Here is a 17,179-nt window from a genome sequence, read left to right on the forward strand (position 1 = left end):
AGGGCTTTGCAGGATAAATACACAGCAGCACCCAGGAAACTCCAGCATCCAGGCAGGCGGCGGCTCTGGATCCACTGCCCACATCCCACTCTCTGAGGCAGGTAATCCGTGATGCTCCCACACTGGGAGCCAAGGGACCCCTTTCCCAGGGTGGTTCTGGCCTCAGTCAGGGGTCTGTGGAACGAGGCAGGAGGGAGGTGGGAGGACATGTGTCCGATGCTGGGAGGGTTCTGAGTTTTCTGAAGAAGACTCTCTGGGTCTCAGTTTTCATCCTGCAAAGGGAGAGACATGCCACCAGGGTTTCTGGGGGCGTTTCTGCTTTTGAGTCTTTGGGGTTGTGATTCGAGTCAGCTGTGTTCTATCCATCTGTGCATCCACCATCAGGTCAGAGGTCCCCCGAGGGCCCTGAGGTGCGTCTCCTTGCCTGGCACAGGGCGCTGCTCTCAGACAGCCCAGGGGACAGAATTAGTGCACCGGGTCCCTCTGGGCAGAGGCTGCAGGGTCTCCAGGGGGGTTTTCTGGGCTCCACTGTCTAAGGTGCCCAGCCAAGTGGATAGGAACTGAGTCTGTCCAGAGCCAGACAGGAACTGAACAGAGCCAGCCCTCCAATATGGCCAAATATACAGGAGTTACTCCAGATCTAATTTGGAGGAAAACGTTTAACTCTTTTCCAAAGAAATGAAACGGTTGCATCAGCCCCAAGTTGGGGCAATTGCTTACCTCTGTGCCCAGGCTTGTTTGGGACCTTTCCCTGGCCTGTGGACAAGACTCAGCTCAGGCTCCTCCCTTTGCATTCCTCCTTCTCCTCCCCTCCCCACCACACCACCTCGGCAGCCCTCTTTCCTCTAAACTCTGAGATGAGAGGCAGAGGCTGCAGGGAAACAGCCCTCTTTGCTGAGGTCACCAATTTGACCTCAGTCTCTCCTGAGGCTTCTGGGCAGTAGCTCTGTCCTCTGTCCCCAGGGAATCACAGTCTGGCTTGTAGAATCCTAGAGAAGGTGGGTTGTGGAGGGGGTGACACGTTTGGAACTCCTCTTAGGAGCCCAGCACCTTCATCCTCTATGTCACCTGAGCCATTCCACATGTTGGACGGAGGCGGGAACTGAGGATCAGAGAGGTTCAGTCACTGCTTGTCACCACACAGCACTCACAAGTGGTCCAAACGAAATCCTCAACCAGGTCTGAGACTCTGAGCTCACCTGCTTCTCCCCACTAGGAGGCCTTTCCAGGTTCTTGATGGAAACACCCTCCACGTGTCCACCTGGCAGGGCTGAGCAGAACGCTCTGCCCTCCTTGTTCTTTGCACCAGCCCTGCTCAGGGCAGCCAGGCTCCAGCACGGCTCCCGCTGCCTGTGGCGGCCTCTCTCCTGAACCCTCTCTGTGACCAGGCACCTCGACGGGAGAGCCTCCCTGAGGTCACACCCTTGTCCTCAGAGGCGGGGAGAGGTGCAGTGTCCTCTGATGAGTGCAGGGCTCCTTCCTGGGGGGACAGAGAGGGGACATGATGGGAAAGGAACCCAGCTTCCTAGGCCCCTCTGACAGTGTCAGCTCCTGGGAGGGAAATGGGTTCTCACTGGCCAGCACCTCACACCCATCACCAGCTTCCCCACCCTGGAGCCAGGCACCCCAGGCTCCTCCCCCTCACTCCTCCATGGCTTGCTGTGAGACCTTGGCAAAGCCCCTTCCCCTCTCTGCCCAGTCTCTCCACCAGGGAAATTGGTACCAATCACAGCACTTGGTCAAAGGGCAAGGGGGAGCCCAGAGCTCCCTCATGTGTGTTGGGAGCCCAGGAGGGTGCCTACCCCTGGGAGGTCAGAGAGCAGCAGAGGCCGAGAGAACAGAGACCACGGGGGACAGTGGGTGGGGGGGTGGGATGTCATCTGACACGTGGAGACTTAAGGAGCTTTGTTTTCAGACATGAGGGCAGAGAGAACTTCTTTCCTCCTGGTTCTGGGGCTCCTGCTGGCTGGGATCTGCAGTGTCCACTCCCTCCCAGAGAATGTGATGGTGAAGGACCAACGCAGAAGGGTGGATGACCACACATTAGCCTCCAGCAACACTGACTTCGCCTTCAGCCTCTATAAGAAGTTGGCTTTGAAGAACCCCAATAAGAATGTCATCTTCTCCCCACTGAGTGTCTCCATAGCCTTGGCCTTCCTGTCTCTGGGGGCCCGTGGCTCCACCCTGACAGAGATCCTGGAAGGTCTCAAGTTCAACCTCACAGAGATCCAGGAGAAAGAGATCCACCAGGGCTTCCAGCACCTCCTGCAGACGCTCAATAAACCCAGCAACCAGCTGCAGCTGAGCGTGGGCAACGCCATGTTTGTGCAGGAGGAGCTGGAGCTGCTGGACAAGTTCATAGAAGATGCCCGGGTGCTGTACGCCTCTGGGGCCTTCTCGACCGACTTCAGGGATTCTGAAGCTGCCAAGAGGCTAATAAACGAGTATGTGAAGAATAAAACCCAGGGAAAAATTGAGGAGCTGTTCAAGTTTCTTTCCCCGAGAACAGAGTTGGTCCTGGTGAATTACATCTACTTTAAAGGTGGGTGCCCTGTTTGATTCAGAAGGAAATGTACCTTTAGTTTTTGTTCTCAGCTCAGTCAACTGTGTTTTTAGGTATCATAGAGGGAGCTGTCATCGGTGAGGGGGTCTTGGGCACTAAGACCCTGTCCTGACTGTCTGTTCAGTTGCTCAGTCGTTTCCGACTGTTTGCGACCCCATGGACTGCAGCATGCCAGGCTTGCCTGTCCTCATCAACTCCCGGAGGTTGCTCAAACTCATGTCCATTGAGTCAGTGATGCCATCCAACCATCTCATCCTCTGTCATCCCCTTCTCCTCCTGCCTTCAATCTTTCTCAGCATCAGGGTATTTTTCAATGAGTCAGTTCTTCGCATCAGGTGGCCAAAGTATTGGAGTTTCAGCTTCAACATCAGTCCTTCCAATGAATGTTCAGGACTGATTTCCTTTAAGATTGACCGGTTGGATCTCTTTGCAGTCCAAGGGACTCTTAGGAGTCTTCTCCAACTTGTCAGTTCAAAAGCATCAGTTCTTCGGTGCTCAGCATTCTTTATAGACCAACTCTCACATCCATACATGACTACTGGAAAAACCATAGCTTTGACTAGATGTACCTTTGTCAGCAAAGTAATGTCTCTGCTTTTTAATATGCTGTCTAGATTGGTCATAGCTTTTTTTCCAAGGAGCAAGCACCTTTTAATTTCATGGCTGCAGTCACCCCCTGCAGTGATTTTGGAGCCCAAGAAAAGAAAATCTGTCAGTGTTTCCATTATTACCCCATTTATTTGCCATGAAGTGATGGGACTGGATGCCATGATCTTAGTTTTTTGAAAGTTTAGTTTTAAGCAAGAATTTTCACCCTCCTCTTTAACTTTCATCAAGTAGCTCTTTAGTTTTCTTCGCTTTCTGCCATAAGGGTGGTGTCATCTGTATATCTGAGGTTACTGATATTTCTCCCAGCCACCTTGATTCCAGCCTGTGCTTCATCCAGCTTGGCATTTCCCATGACATACTCTGCATAGAAGTTAAATAAGTAGGGTGAACAATATACAGCCTTAATGTACTCCTTTCCCAATTTGGAACCAGTCTGTTGTTCTATGTCCGGTTCTAGCTGTTGCTTCTTAACGGGTCTTTGTCTATCTGGGGGTTCTCTAAATCAGAGCTGTCATTGCATCACACAAGGGCAAGGGAGCCATTAACCCTTTGTCTGAGCCATAGGGAGTCTTTCTATTCTCAAACTTGCCTGGCTGCCTGGAGGAAGGATCTCTCCTCTCCGGTCACTCTGGAGTGGCCGGGAACCCCAGCTTCTTTTAACACATGCGGGGAAGGCCACTGCTCCACACTCTGCGGGCTGTGTCTGACCTGGGCTCCCTCCAAGGGGACTTGGTCTCAGCGGGTGGAGGCGGGGCTGTTGGCCGCCTTCATGCTGTGACAGCCTCTGAGCAGCCTGGCCAACTCAAGGAACTTCAGCTGTGCTCCGTTATAGCTATGAGGGTAGCATTGGCAACGCCAACCCCAGAGGGAAGCCTCAGGGAAGGACAATACCCGGTTCAGACTCCTTTCCAGATTCTAGCTGGTCCAGGGCCCAACCCATTGGTAGAAACCCAACACTGCAAACCTGATCCTGGAAACTCATAAGGGGCAGAGTGAAGGCAGAAAGATTTCACACACAGAGCCAGCAGTGCAAAAGGGACATGGAATAAAGACACAAAGAATGATCACTGAGCGAGGGGGTGGGCAGGTGCCTAAGGGACACCAGCTGGAGGGGACATGTGTGCCCTGAACTGGGGACTCCTGGCAGAGCCCTGGGGAGCCCTCCTGGATCTGTGTTTTTCTCTGTAAGTGAAGGCCTAGATTCCCAGTTCTCTGGAAAATTGTTAATAATCCAGGCCACATCTACTATATTGTTCCTTGACTTTTCTGTGCTCTCATTTCCTACCACCCTGACCTGTCCCAGAACTCTGTCCTCCCCAGGGGTACCCCCACCAGCCCAGCTTTCCCTCTCCCCCTGTCTCTAACCATGGGGACACAGGCAGGGGTGGAAACAAAGCAGGAAGCAGGGGTGAATAAATCCTCCATGAAGCCCCAGGGCACCAATCTCCCCAAGAAGCCGACCCTCTGGCACTAAGGTCTCCATCTTCCTTGGGGGACACCCAAGCCCCCTCCTTTGTTGACCCCGCCCTGCCCTCCAGGTCCCCGTGTGGCTCCTGCTCCAGCTGGGCTCACGAGGCTGTGGGGACGTGTGTCCTCCCTACAAAGCCAACGACCAACCCCTGGTCACAAACATGTCCCCATGAAGGACCAGGAGGTCCCATATCTCCCCGGGCCTAGTCTCATCCCCATCTCTCTGTTGTCCTCCACATTCCTGTTGACTTCGCCTTTAGCACAACTAACCGGCTTTGTTTCATATCCCGCTTCCCAATCCTGACCTGCAGGGTTCACCCCCATCCCCAGAGGCTTACCACCTGCCCAGGTGTATGTGCACACCTAGCAGGCCCACATAGAGGTACATGATATGGGAGCTGCTGGCGTGGGGAGGGTCTTACCCGCTCAGGGACCAGGACTGAGGAGGAGTGACTTCAGCTCTTGCACTCACAGACTCTTGACCTGTCCCCCCGCCTCCAGCCCAGTGGAAGACTCCCTTTGACCCCAAACACACTCAGCAGGCAGAGTTCCACGTGAGCGAGAACAAGACGGTGGAGGTGCCCATGATGAGCATTGGCCTGGAAACCCCTTACTTCCGGGACGAGGAGCTGGGCTGCACGCTGGTGGAGCTCACGTACACCAGCAATGACAGCGCCCTCCTCATCCTCCCCGACGAGGGCAAGATGCAGGACCTGGAAGCCAAGCTGAACCCGGAGACCCTGACGAGGTGGCGAAAATCCCTGCAGCCCAGGTGACTCCCCAGGACCCGGAGCTGTGGGTTCACCTGCCTTCTCGGTCCTTCCCCCTCTTCTTGGACTCCTGACCCCCAGCAACAGGGCCTCAGAAATGGGGTGCAGGGGTGTGGGAAATGGTGGGAGAACCCATCAGGGATGACCTTGCTCTTTGCTGCCTGCCTGGCTCTGGGCTTGAATCCTTCTGTAAGATGATGACCTTTGATAGGGCGGGAGCCGAAGGTTCATCTCACACTATGAAGAGCTGAGTCATGAGGACTCAACATGACCCCCAGCACTCATGTTCTTCTCGCCATGACTCCTCCTCTTGAAGGTAGAAGGAGTGGTATTAGAATCAGGTGTGGGCCCAGGTGTGATTGGTCCTGAGGACCATATTTGCACTGTCTTTCCATTACAGTCACTCATTTATTCATTCATCCAGTCAGCACTGGTTGTATAGATTAACTGAGGACATACTATGCCTCAGGGACTAACTTAGACCCTGTGGGTAGTCAGCAAATAAAACGCTAAATTTTCTGTCCTCATGACACTCTATAATTGTGGGAGACAGACTGGAAAGAAATGTAAATTCCTCAGTACATTGAGAGGGGAGAAATGGGGAGGTGGGGAGAGTAAAGCACAGTAAAAGGGTGAAGAAAACTGTATCCAGAGGTAGTTTGTGATTGGAAATAGGGTGGCCCTTAGGTGATGTTGCAGTCAGAGACTGAGCCTTCTGGGTGTGTTGGGAAAAGCATTTCTGGCCAAGGGAATAAGCAGGGCAAAGCTCTGAGGAGGAGCGAGCCTGGTGTGGCTGAGGATGAGTGAGGCCAGAGCAGGACGGCAGAGGGGTGAGAGGGGAAGCTGGGAGGTCAGGGTCCCCCGACGGTGGACTCAGGTCACGTGGGGCCTTGCAGACTCCTTAACCTCCCCCTGCCCTGGTGCCTGCTGGCATGTTAGACTCCTGCAGATTGGAATGGAAAATTAACAAAATAAGGAGATTTAGCCTGAGAGGTCTAGAAATTGAGAAAAAGAGTCCTTATTCCAGGGAGAAGGGGGATGGTTAAGAGGAATCCTTGGAAGATCATGCTGTGAGGTGGAAAAAGGCAGACATCTTTTCAAGCAGGTGTTCAAATGTATTTTCCTAGACGAATACATGAACTCTACCTGCCAAAATTTTCCATCAAAAGCGACTATGAGCTGAATGACATCCTCTCCCAGCTGGGTATTAAGAAAATCTTCGGCGGCGCTGACCTGTCAGGAATCACAGGGACTGCGGACCTGGTAGTTTCCCAGGTGAGTCTGTTAAGTGTAGACAATTCATCCTCCTATCAAAGCGCGAAACGTGGAGCCCAGGCAGATGGCAGGTCATCTGGAATTTGTAAAATAAATGCTTTCCCTGTGACTCAGTCTCCCTCCCTGGGACTCCCAAGCCCAGGAGAGCTGGTTGCAATCACGGTGACATCAGGTCCCACCTTCCCTGAGTTATAAAGTGACTCAGAAGCCCATCATTGGGAAGGACCCGGAGTGGAAACAGCAGTGGAGCCCGTGTCAGGCTCCATCTTTCACTGCCTATGGAGGGGAATGATCACATTTCTGCATCCCCCAACTTTTCATATTTAGAAGGAGCATATAGTTCTTGGTTCCTGTTTGGTGCCTAGCAGAGCAGGTAAGAGGTTATAGGTACTAACAAAGTCTATGAAGAATCACAGTGAAAATGTACTAAGAGCCCGTGAGAGGAACACCCAGTGTCCTGGTCCTGTGGTCCTAGAGGCAGAGAAGTCAGAGTGAATGGTGGGGTGGGGGTGGCCGGGCACCCCCACAGTCTCCCCTGCACCCCACCTGCCAGAGGACCTGGTGAAGGAGACACAGGGGCTCTGGGGCTTTGTGGTCCAGGGACGGGAAGCCAATCCTCGGCAAGGTGGCTGAGGGCTCAGGGACACGTCAGCTGGGGCAGGAGAGGAGCAGAAAGCAGTGCTCGCCCATCAGATGCTTCGACTTGGAGGGACTGTGGGCAGTTGCCTGTAAGAAAAATGCCTTGACCTGGCCCTTCCCCCTGACTAGGGGGTCTTTGGAGGCCGCACAGTCTCTGGGTTAGGAGAGTGAGTCCCTGTTCTTTGCCTCGGATGTTGGGCACATCACTCACAGACTTGGCCTTCAGTTTGCACATCTGTGTATCACAACTATGCGAACAGGGCAGTTTGTTGGGAGGACAAATAAATAGAACAGACAGACAGCAGAGCGACAGGCCAGCAGCAGGTGGGTGAATGTCAGCCCCCTTAGAGGTGCTAGGTGAGTGCTCACCTCTGCTCACCCTGTCTCTGGTGGGTACTGCTCTGGTATCCCCACAGGTGGTCCACAGCGCTGCACTGGATGTGGACGAGGAGGGCACAGAAGGAGCTGCTGCCACGGGAATCAGCATGGAAAGAACGATCTTGAGAATCACTGTGCGTTTCGACAGGCCCTTCCTGATTGCCATAGTTCTCAAAGACACCCAGAGCATCATCTTTTTGGGGAAAGTCACCAACCCCAGTTAAGTCTAGAGTTCCCCTCTGAGTTGTGGGTCCCCTCCCTAAGGAGCCCAGGTCCCTGGGTGCAGACTGGCCCCTGTGCACTGAAGATCCACCCTGCCTGTCCCCACCTGCTCACCTCTGGGGAGGCGACAGTGACTCTGCTCAGGCTCTTCATGCACAGGGAGTCTGTGTCCGGGTCGCAAGGAGGCTCTGAAACCTCTGAGAGCAATAAAGCACCTTCCTTGGACTGGCCTCTTTCCTGTGTGTCTCCACCCTGCTGCTGCCTGAGCCCTGAGGCCAACCCCCCGACCCCGACTTACCACATCTGTTCAGCCCATCCCAGACTCCGAGCCCCTCCCTCTGCCCCAGCTTCAACAGCTGGCCCAGGAGCAGGCTTCGCACCTGTGACCAAGCCTGCTGGACCACAGGTCCAGGACTAAAATGGGTCCTGCTGCCCGATGCCCACGTTCAGGGGCTCTGATTCCAGGTCCAGGTTCACCCCTCCCTCCCCAGGGCCCACACTGTGCCCTTTTCTGGCACGGCCCCTGGACTCCTTGATCCTGCAGCTGAGCTGGGTCTTCCTCCCCCAGAACCTCCCCTCTGCCTCCCAGCAGCAAACCTGGGAGACTAACTGTTTCCAGGATCCCAGCTGAGCACCTCCACCTCCTGACCAGTTCCACCTCCTCCCCGAACAGTGAATCCCCATCAGCAGGCAGAAGAGGTGTCCTAGGAGGGAAAGAGCAGCAAATATACACCTGTGATAAGAGCAACACCCAGCCCTGCATCCCACTGATGTATGGACGGCTGTGTGATCTCCAGGGAGGACAGCTCCAAGTGGTAATGATGGTGTCATCCATAACTGAAGGGTCGAATTCTCTCAGGTAGCCTGCTAAGACCTCTACCTGGAATAACCCATTTTTAGTCCTCGTGATGATCATAGGAGATACATCCTATTACTCACCCTACTTTTCAGATAAGGAAACCAAGGAACAGAGAGCCTCTGTAATTTCCCTCAAGTTTACACAGCTACTAATTATGGCTGGCAGAATGTTATCCCAACCTCCTCCATCAGAATACTCTGAGCTGCAGAGCCATTCTGCCCCATAAATGTTTCCACAGTGATGGTCCTCTAGAACTTCAGATCTGATAGGCAGGATGTATGAGGAAGCAAGGCCCTGGAAACTGAGAGCAGAAGGCCAAACTTAGTTCAGGAGGTCAGGAAAGGCTTCCTGGAGGAGGTGATTTCTGTGATGTCATCAGAGGAAGAATAAGAATGTCATGGAGTGAAGAGAGAGGAGAATATTCTGAGCAGGAGAAAGAGTGAGGGTGACATTTTCAAGAAACTGGAAAAATGTGGGCAGATCTGGAGTAGGAATTGAAGGGCTTACACAGAGGGTGGGGCCGTGATGGAGCCACTGGACCTCAAGTGGCCTGGCATTCAGTAGGGATACTCTAGGATTCCATAGAGTCCTGGGCAGCTTTAAAGGAATTTAAACAGAGCGTTGATGTGAGCAGATGTGCATGGTAGAGAAATGACTCTGGCTGCTATGTAGAGAAGTGATTCAGGATCTATGTCAGGGATACAGGCTGGGTATTGTCAAAATAAAAAATAGTCACAACCTAAAAGTTGAGAGTTATGTTTTATTTGGTGGAAATTTTTAGGACTTCAAACCTGAGAGACAGCATCTCTAGTAACCCTGAGAAAACTGTTGCCAGAAGGTAGGGAGAGGAGTCAAGTTATACAGAAGTCTGCAACAAAGGGCATGTCATCTGAACATCAAAATTTTTTTGTGAATTAAAGAAAACCAGATATCTCAAGTTAAGGAATCTAGAGCTTTTCTATATATGGGAAGATGCGGGAGTCTGGGCTCACTGCAATCACTCCTTTCTCATGCGTCTCAACTATCTGGGACAAGTATCCTGTGTTTTTCACATCCAGAGTTCCTCAATGCTCACCATAGGGAGTGACTGCAGCCTGAATCCTGCAAGAGGGAGCAGGTGTTCTTCTTCCTGAGTACCCTTAGGGCTCAGGAATTCACTTTTGGGGGGCCAGAATTGCTGATGACTGGACATGGAACAACAGACTGGTTCCAAATAGGAAAAGGAGTACGTCAAGGCTGTATATTGTCACTGTGCTTATTTAACTTACATGCAGAGTACACCATGAGAAATGCTGGGCTGGAGGAAGCACAGCTGGAATCAAGATTGCCGGGAGAAATATCAATAATCTCAGATATGCAGATGACACCACCCTTAAGGCAGAAAGTGAAGAAGAACTAAAGAGCCTCTTGATGAAAGTGAAAGGGGAGAGTGAGAAAGTTGGCTTAAAGCTCAACATTCAGAAAACGAAGATCATGGCATCTGGTTCCATCACTTCATGGCAAATAGATGGGGAAACACTGGAAACAGCGGCTGATTTTATTTTTCTGGGCTCCAAAATCACTGCAGATGGTGATTGCAGCCATGAAATTAAAAGACGCTTACTCCTTGGAAAGAAAGTTATAACCAACCTAGACAGCATATTGAAAAGCAGAGACATTACTTTGTCAGCAAAGGTCTGTCTAGTCAAGGCTATGGTTTTTCCAGAGGTCATGTATAGATGTGAGAGTTGGACTGTAAAGAAAATTGAGCATCAAAGAATTGATGCTTTTGAACTGTGGTGTTGGAGAAGACTCTTGAGAGTCCCTTGGACTGCAAGGAGATCCAACCAGTCCATCCTAAAGGAGATCAGTCCTGGGTGTTCACTGGAAGGACTGATGTTGAAGCTGAAACTCCAATACTTTGGCCACCTCATGAGAAGAGCAGACTCATTTGAAAAGACCCTGATGCTGGGAAAGATTGAGGGCAAGAGGAGAAGGGGATGACAGAGGATGAGATGGCTAGATGGCATCACCGACTCAATGGACATGGGTTTGGGTGAACTCCGGGAGCTGGTGATGGACAGGGAGGCCTGGTGTGCTGCAATTCATGGGGTCGCAAAGAGTCGGACACAACTGAGGGACTGAACTGAACTGAACTGTGACATCATTGTTTACTGATATGGCAGGAAATACTCCACTTCTTAGTATTCAACAGTTTATGGCAGGAATTGGGGCCAAAACGGGTCCAGGCTTGAGAGGGAGAATGGGAAGATTGGAAGCCTGTGAAGAGAGCATTATACGACTGTGGGTGGATGTGAGTAGAAGAAGGAAAAACAACCCACCGTCAGTTTGGCTCCTGGTTGATGACAAAGCAACTCCCGAGGAAGGACCCACAGCAGGAGGAGCAGGTTGTGGGGGAGGGGACCCCTCTGGGTTTGAACCCCAGGTGTGTGATTCCCCAGAGGCAACCAAGGGATCAGCTCAGGGGAGTTCAGGAGAGAATCAGGCTGGAGGGAAGCATGAGGATTCTTGCCCCCAGGACAAGCATGTGAGCAGTGATGGGTGGAGGCCCCCTAAGCTGGGTACCATAGGATGTGAAGAGGAGAAATCCTGAAAGGGCAGAGCACCAAGGAGAGGATGCATTGGAGAAAAGCTGTCACTCCAGGACCACGGGAGAGGTACTCAGGGGACGAGAGGGGCCTTAGGGGTAAGGGAAGGATGAGTGGTCCATGGGATGCAGTGATCTAAAGCCACAGGAGGCAGGGAGAAAGCAGGGCCAGCCTAGTGAGAGGAGCCCTGCCCTGGCTGGAGGGGGAAAGAGGTAGAGGTGGAGGGGGGCAGACGACCTTTCTAGAGTTTAGTCTCCAGTTGGCAAGAGCTAGGCTGGAGTTGGCTTATGTGCTTTAAAGATGCTGGAGCCTTGGGCCCATTCCCTCAGAAAAGATTCAGGAGGTGGGGTGACCAGCACCAGGGCTGCAGCATGGCACAGTCCTAAGGGGAAGATAACAGAGGTGATTTGTTGCTGTTGTTCAGTCGCTAAGTTGTGTCCAACTCTATGACCCCATGGATTGCAGCATGCCAGGCTCCTCTGTCCTCCACTGTCTCCCGGAGTTTACTCAAATTCATGTCCATTGAGTCTGTGAGGCTATCTAACCATCTCATCTTCAGCCATTCCATTCTCCTTTTGCCTTCAATCTTTTCCAGAATCAGGGTCTTTTCCAATGAATTAGCTCTTCACGTCAGGTGGCCAAAGTATCTGGGCTGTCCCTTATTACCTGTGTGATCCTGCGGGGCGAGGCCCCTCACCACCCTGAGCTTCTGTTTCCTTGCTTGTAAAATGGAGGTGAATACTGTTACCTTAGCATAAGAGTATAACACTATATAAATAGGATTGCTCTTCCTAGTCTCTTTAACCTCTCCAGAAATTGGTTAATTTTAGAGAAAAAAATGTATCCTATGGTACCAACTGCTCTGAGGTAGGTGTGGATCTGAAGGTGAGGGTCTGCCTGGCTTTGAGATCTGGGGCAGATACCTAACATTTGTGCCTCAGTTTTCCAGCCTGTCAAGTAGACATGATACTGTCTACCTTGCTGAGATGCAAAGAGATTTCAACAAAAACTAATTATGCACAATGCCTGGCATGATGATAAGGATTTCATATTTAGATTTCATGTGTGCATGTATATAAAACACTTACATATAACACATGATGACAATCCATAGATGTGTATATGAATAATGCCATGATGCCTCAGGATAACAACTATTTTTCTTTTAAAATATCAGTCTCTTCATCTATAAAATGGTACCATCAGTCTTAGCCCCATCAGCTTCATCCAGGTGAGCAGGTCAAAGGAGATAATGGGTGTGAATACCCCTGGAGACCCAGAGAGTACTGTACAAATATGAGGAAGACTGAATTCATTTGCTGAATTAGGAGCGTAATTAAGAGGGAGGCATGTAACTTTACTGGCTCTTTTGGAAAAAATAAAAGACCTCCTTGTGATGGCATTCTTCTTGCATTAATCCATGCCTTTGGGGACCTGCCAGAGGGAAGGAACTCATGTTCCTTAATTTAGTACTTGCCTCCAGGATTCCTCCATAGTCCTCTTGCAGTCCTCACAGTCCTTTTGCAGAAGAATCACTTGCTGGGGAAAGAAACGAGGAGTTCTGAAATGCAGAGTCCCTGACTTACTTTTGCCCTAAATCAGGATCTCCTGGGGTGAGTGCAGGGCACCTTCATGTTAAACGAAGTCCCCAGGAATTTGTCATGGGCAGTGAAGCTAGAAAACCCTTCTTTGAAAGAAACTCAACAAGTAGCTCAGACGGTAAAGAATCTGCCTGCAGTGCAGGAGACCCGGATTCAATCCCTGGGTAGGGAAGATCCCCTGGAGAAGGGATTGGCAACTCATTCCAGTAATGTTGCCTGGAGAATTCCATCAACAGAAGAGCTTGGTGGGCTATAGTCCATGGTGTCACAAAGAGTCGGGCATACGGAATGACTAACACTTTTACTTTCAACAAGTAGCATTAAAACAGGAGAGACAATGCGTTCTCCATCACTGGAGGTATTCAAGCAGAAGCATCCAGGCTTCAGAGGGCAGACGCTGACTGAGTGCCTCCTCTGTCTAAGTCAGCAGGAGAGGCTACCCAGATGCTGAGCAGGGTGGGTCTGGGGAGTGACTGAAGCCATGATTCCCAGATGGAGATTCCACACTGGATATATCCTGTCTCACCTCCAAGGAGCATGTGATTCTCAAGACTGCGGTAGTGTCACCCTGAGCTCTTCCACCCAGGCCTCAAGATTCCCCTGAGTCTGTTTTTCTACACACTCGTGGATGTTTTCAGGGCCTCGGGGGTTCCTGGCTGGCCCATGGGCTCCGGCCACTGATCTTCTACTGCCCATGATCAGAAGGAGCTGGGGCTCCTGCTCAGGGAGACTGAGTGATAGATCCTGGAAGCCTTCCTGCATCCTGGGCTCACCACCACGATAAGGTTGAACCAGGCACTCCAGGAGGTAGGCGCTGCTGAGTGCTGGACCCCAAGAAAGAACATGCCCAAGGCCAAAGAGATGATTACTGGGGAGAAGGGAATGTTCTATCCAGAGGCATCCACGGTCAACCATCTGTAGAGGCTGAAGGCAAAGCCTATGTTGCTCTTGGAGATTTTGTGGCTGTCTAGGGCTGTCCTGGGGGCTGAGATTGGTATGATCAGAATTTTCTTGGGCCAGACAGTGAACCACAGCCAAGAGCACAGTGATCAGTGGCCACCACGGAGGGCCCTTCATGCTCAGGGGTCCTTGGCCTGGAAGCAGAAGCAGGAAAGGACACAGCAATAATGGTCATCATTACTGTAATGATATTCCTGGAATGTCTGCCCTGTGCCAGGCACTGTGCAAATGCCGCATGATCCTGACCTCTTTTCATTTTTACCAGTCATTGGTGGTGAGCACTATTTTCACACTGCCATTTAATAGAGAAAAAAGAGGAGTCTCAGAAAGGTGAGGAAGCTGCCCAAGGCCCAGCAGCTGGTAGGTGGTGGAGTCAGGACTAAGACCAGAGTCCAGCGGGGGCCTATTCCTGACCAGATGAGAGGATCATGGAGCAGACAGCTGGTCTGAAAAGAAGGCCAGGGACCTTGTGCACCTGCTGGAGTGCCCTGACCTCCCCGTTCATGGAAGTTCTCTTTCACCAACCCAGGGTGGGGATCTGGCTTCCTCCACACCGGTCCCTGGAATCCAGAGGCATCATAGGTCTCAAGTCAGCTGGGTCTCCTCCAGCTGCATCCCCTGGCCTGGGAGGGGCCTTCTGCCTCTCCAGATGGCGCACAAGCCCCCTTCCCACCCCACTGCCTGCTAGGCTCACATATAGAGCATCAGTCTCATCAGACACCTTCAGAGCCCCTCCTCCAGCTGACCCCTCCTCAGATCCTCTTATCCCAGAGCCTGACCTTGGGTGATTGACTTAGCCCATCTGAGCCCCGTTTCTCATCCTTGGTCTTGCACTTGCAGGGAGCTGCTGAGGGGGTGCAGGTGCGGGAAGAGCCTCCTGTGGAGGGGGGTCCTGGGGACCTGGGCTCAGCTCCAGGTTCCACTGCTGCACAGGGGCCCCGCCCCCTTCCTCAGGTCACCCGACCTCTCTGGGCCGCTTGGTCCTTTCTGTAGGGTGACGTCAGGATCCCTCATCCCAGGGCTATAGGAAATCACAGTGATCATTGACTGGGGACCCTGCCCAGGACCTGGCTCAGGGCAGGCCCCCAGGAGGCAGCAGGCTTTGTTCCCCTGGTGGACCTGAGGCCATGTCCTGCCTAGTGATTCTGACTCAGCAGGTCTCAGGGGGAACCAGAATCTATGTCAGTTAGGGCCTTAGCTGACCCTTCGGTACATGGAACCAGCCTTTGTCACGATACCTTCTGGTGTGTCAGCCTCTATCACAAATCAGATTTGTTTATTTCTTGCTGGAGACCCCTGATAGCCCCCAGATCTCTGAGAAAAAAATCCACACTCCTCACCACAACCTCGAGGCCCCACATGATCTGCTCTTGCCAACTTTCTGCCCTCTCCTCTGACTATCCTTCCCCTCCCTTCCTTTACTCAAACCACCCTGGCTTTCCTGCTGTTCTAGAATGTAAGTGGCTTCCTGCCTCAGGACCTTTGCACTTGCTGTTAGCTGCTAGAGCTGCCTTTCCCCAGCCCATTGCATGGCACACTCCCTCACTCCACTCATTCTCTGCTCACAGGTCACCTTCTCAGAGAAGTTCCACCTCTATCCTCACTGCCTCTGTCCTCATCACTCTCTACCCTGCTTTAGTTTTTCTTTGGCCCATCTGACACAATATGACCATATGGCTTTCTCGCTAGAGGGTAAACTGTCTGAGGGCAGAGGCCTGCCTGTGTCCTTCAAAGCTCAGTTCCTAGTGCTCTGCATGTAGTGGACATTCAAACACTATCTGTTCAAAGAACTAGTGGTCCATGGGCATCCTTTGGAAAACCCCATTCTAGGGTCTCAGCACTTCTCCTGGAGCACAAGCACTTCTCTGCTCCTTTGAGACCCCTCCCCAACCCCTAACCATCCTGGCTACCCTGTCACAGTCCTGCCTGGCCCCTCTGGAATTGGATTAATTATTGACAGAATTGATCATGATCATACCTCTCCACTGTGCCTCAGGTTTCCTAGGTGTCCTTGGCCAATCCTTAACTTTTCTAAACTTGAGCTCTCTTGTCTTTAAAAAGAAGAAACAAAAAATAAAAATAAAAAAAAATAAAAAGAAGAAACTACTAAAACTCAGCCTCTAGGAAAGCCTTTTCTGTCAATGTTTGTTCCCTATCAGATTTTTATCAGCAGAGATGACACCAGTCTCTATATACCCATTTGTCTGATAATCTGCTTTGTTGAATATCGTAGCCAGATTGAAAATTTTATGATTTTATTCTCTTTTCTGCCTCCTGAGAAATCTGTATGCAAGTCAAGAAGCAACAGTTAGAACAGGACATGGATCAACAGACTGGTTCCAAATTGGGAAAAGAGTACTTCAAGGCTGTGTATTGTCACCTTGCTTACTTAATTTATATGCAGAATATACCATATGAAATGCCGGGCTGGATGAAGCACAGCTGGAATCAAGATTGCTGGGAGAAGTATCAATAACCTCAGATATGCAGATGACACCACCCTTATGGCAGAAAGCGGAGAAGAACTGAAGAGTCTCTTGATGAAAGTGAAAGAGGAGAGTGAAAAAGTTGGCTTAAAACTCAACATTTGAAAAACTAAGATCATGGCATCTGGTTCCATCACTTCATGGCAAATAGATGGGGAAACAATGGAAACAGTGACAAACTTTATTATCTAGGGCTCCAAGATCACTGCAGATGGTGACTACAGCCATGAAATTAAAAAGCGCTTACTCCTTGGAAGAAAAGCTATGACAAACCTAGACAGCATATTAAAAAGCAGAGACATTACTTTGCTGACAAAGGTCTGTCTAGTCAAAGCTATGGTTTTTCCAGTATGGATGTGAGAGTTGCACTCTAAAAAAAGCTGAGTGCTGAAGAATTGATGCTTTTGAACTGTGGTGTTGGAAAAGACTCTTGAGAGTCCCTTAGACAGAAAGGAGATCCAACCAGTCCATCTATCCTAAAGGAAATCAGTCCTGAATATTCGCTGGAAGGACTGATGCTGAAGCTGAAACTCCAATACTTTGGCCACCTGATGCAGAGAAAAGACCATGATGCTGGGAAAGATTGAAGGCAGGAGGAGAAGGGGATGCTAGAGGGTGAAATGGTTTGATGGCATCATGGACTCGATGAACATGAGTTTGAGCAAGCTCTGGGAGCTGGTGATGGACAGGGCAGCCTGGTGTGTTGTAGACCACAGGGTCTCAAAGAGTTGGACATGACTGAGCAACTGAACTGAATAC

General features: G+C 51.1%; 1 protein-coding gene across 3 annotated transcripts; it reads left to right on the forward strand.

Moving 5' to 3' along the window:
- Window positions 1-25: 25 nt before the first annotated feature.
- LOC122706835 (serpin A3-1) lies at window positions 26-8,151 on the forward strand. 3 transcript variants are annotated; one of them, XM_043922343.1, is made up of 6 exons: window positions 48-101; window positions 1,040-1,179; window positions 1,916-2,542; window positions 5,144-5,414; window positions 6,540-6,687; window positions 7,743-8,151. In XM_043922343.1, the coding sequence occupies exons 3-6, from the start codon at window positions 1,918-1,920 to the stop codon at window positions 7,926-7,928; spliced, it is 1,230 nt and encodes a 409-aa protein (XP_043778278.1). In that variant the 5' UTR covers window positions 48-101; window positions 1,040-1,179; window positions 1,916-1,917; the 3' UTR covers window positions 7,929-8,151. The 3 variants fall into 3 exon arrangements, with proteins under 3 accessions (XP_043778276.1, XP_043778277.1, XP_043778278.1); XM_043922341.1 differs by lacking the exon at window positions 1,040-1,179 and having other exon boundaries at window positions 26-101; XM_043922342.1 differs by lacking the exon at window positions 1,040-1,179 and having other exon boundaries at window positions 26-97.
- Window positions 8,152-17,179: the final 9,028 nt, after the last annotated feature.

The sequence above is a fragment of the Cervus elaphus genome, chromosome 13, assembly GCF_910594005.1.
Source record: "Cervus elaphus chromosome 13, mCerEla1.1, whole genome shotgun sequence".
NCBI lineage: Eukaryota > Metazoa > Chordata > Mammalia > Artiodactyla > Cervidae > Cervus > Cervus elaphus.

Coding starts and splice junctions, on each gene's coding strand:
- LOC122706835 (XM_043922341.1), top strand. CDS start 1,918: ATGAGGGCAGAGAGAACTTCTTTCCTCCTGGTTCTGGGGCTCCTGCTG. Junction 2,543..5,143: donor GAATTACATCTACTTTAAAG/GTGGGTGCCCTG, acceptor CCCCGCCTCCAG/CCCAGTGGAAGACTCCCTTT. Junction 6,688..7,742: donor CGGACCTGGTAGTTTCCCAG/GTGAGTCTGTTA, acceptor GTATCCCCACAG/GTGGTCCACAGCGCTGCACT.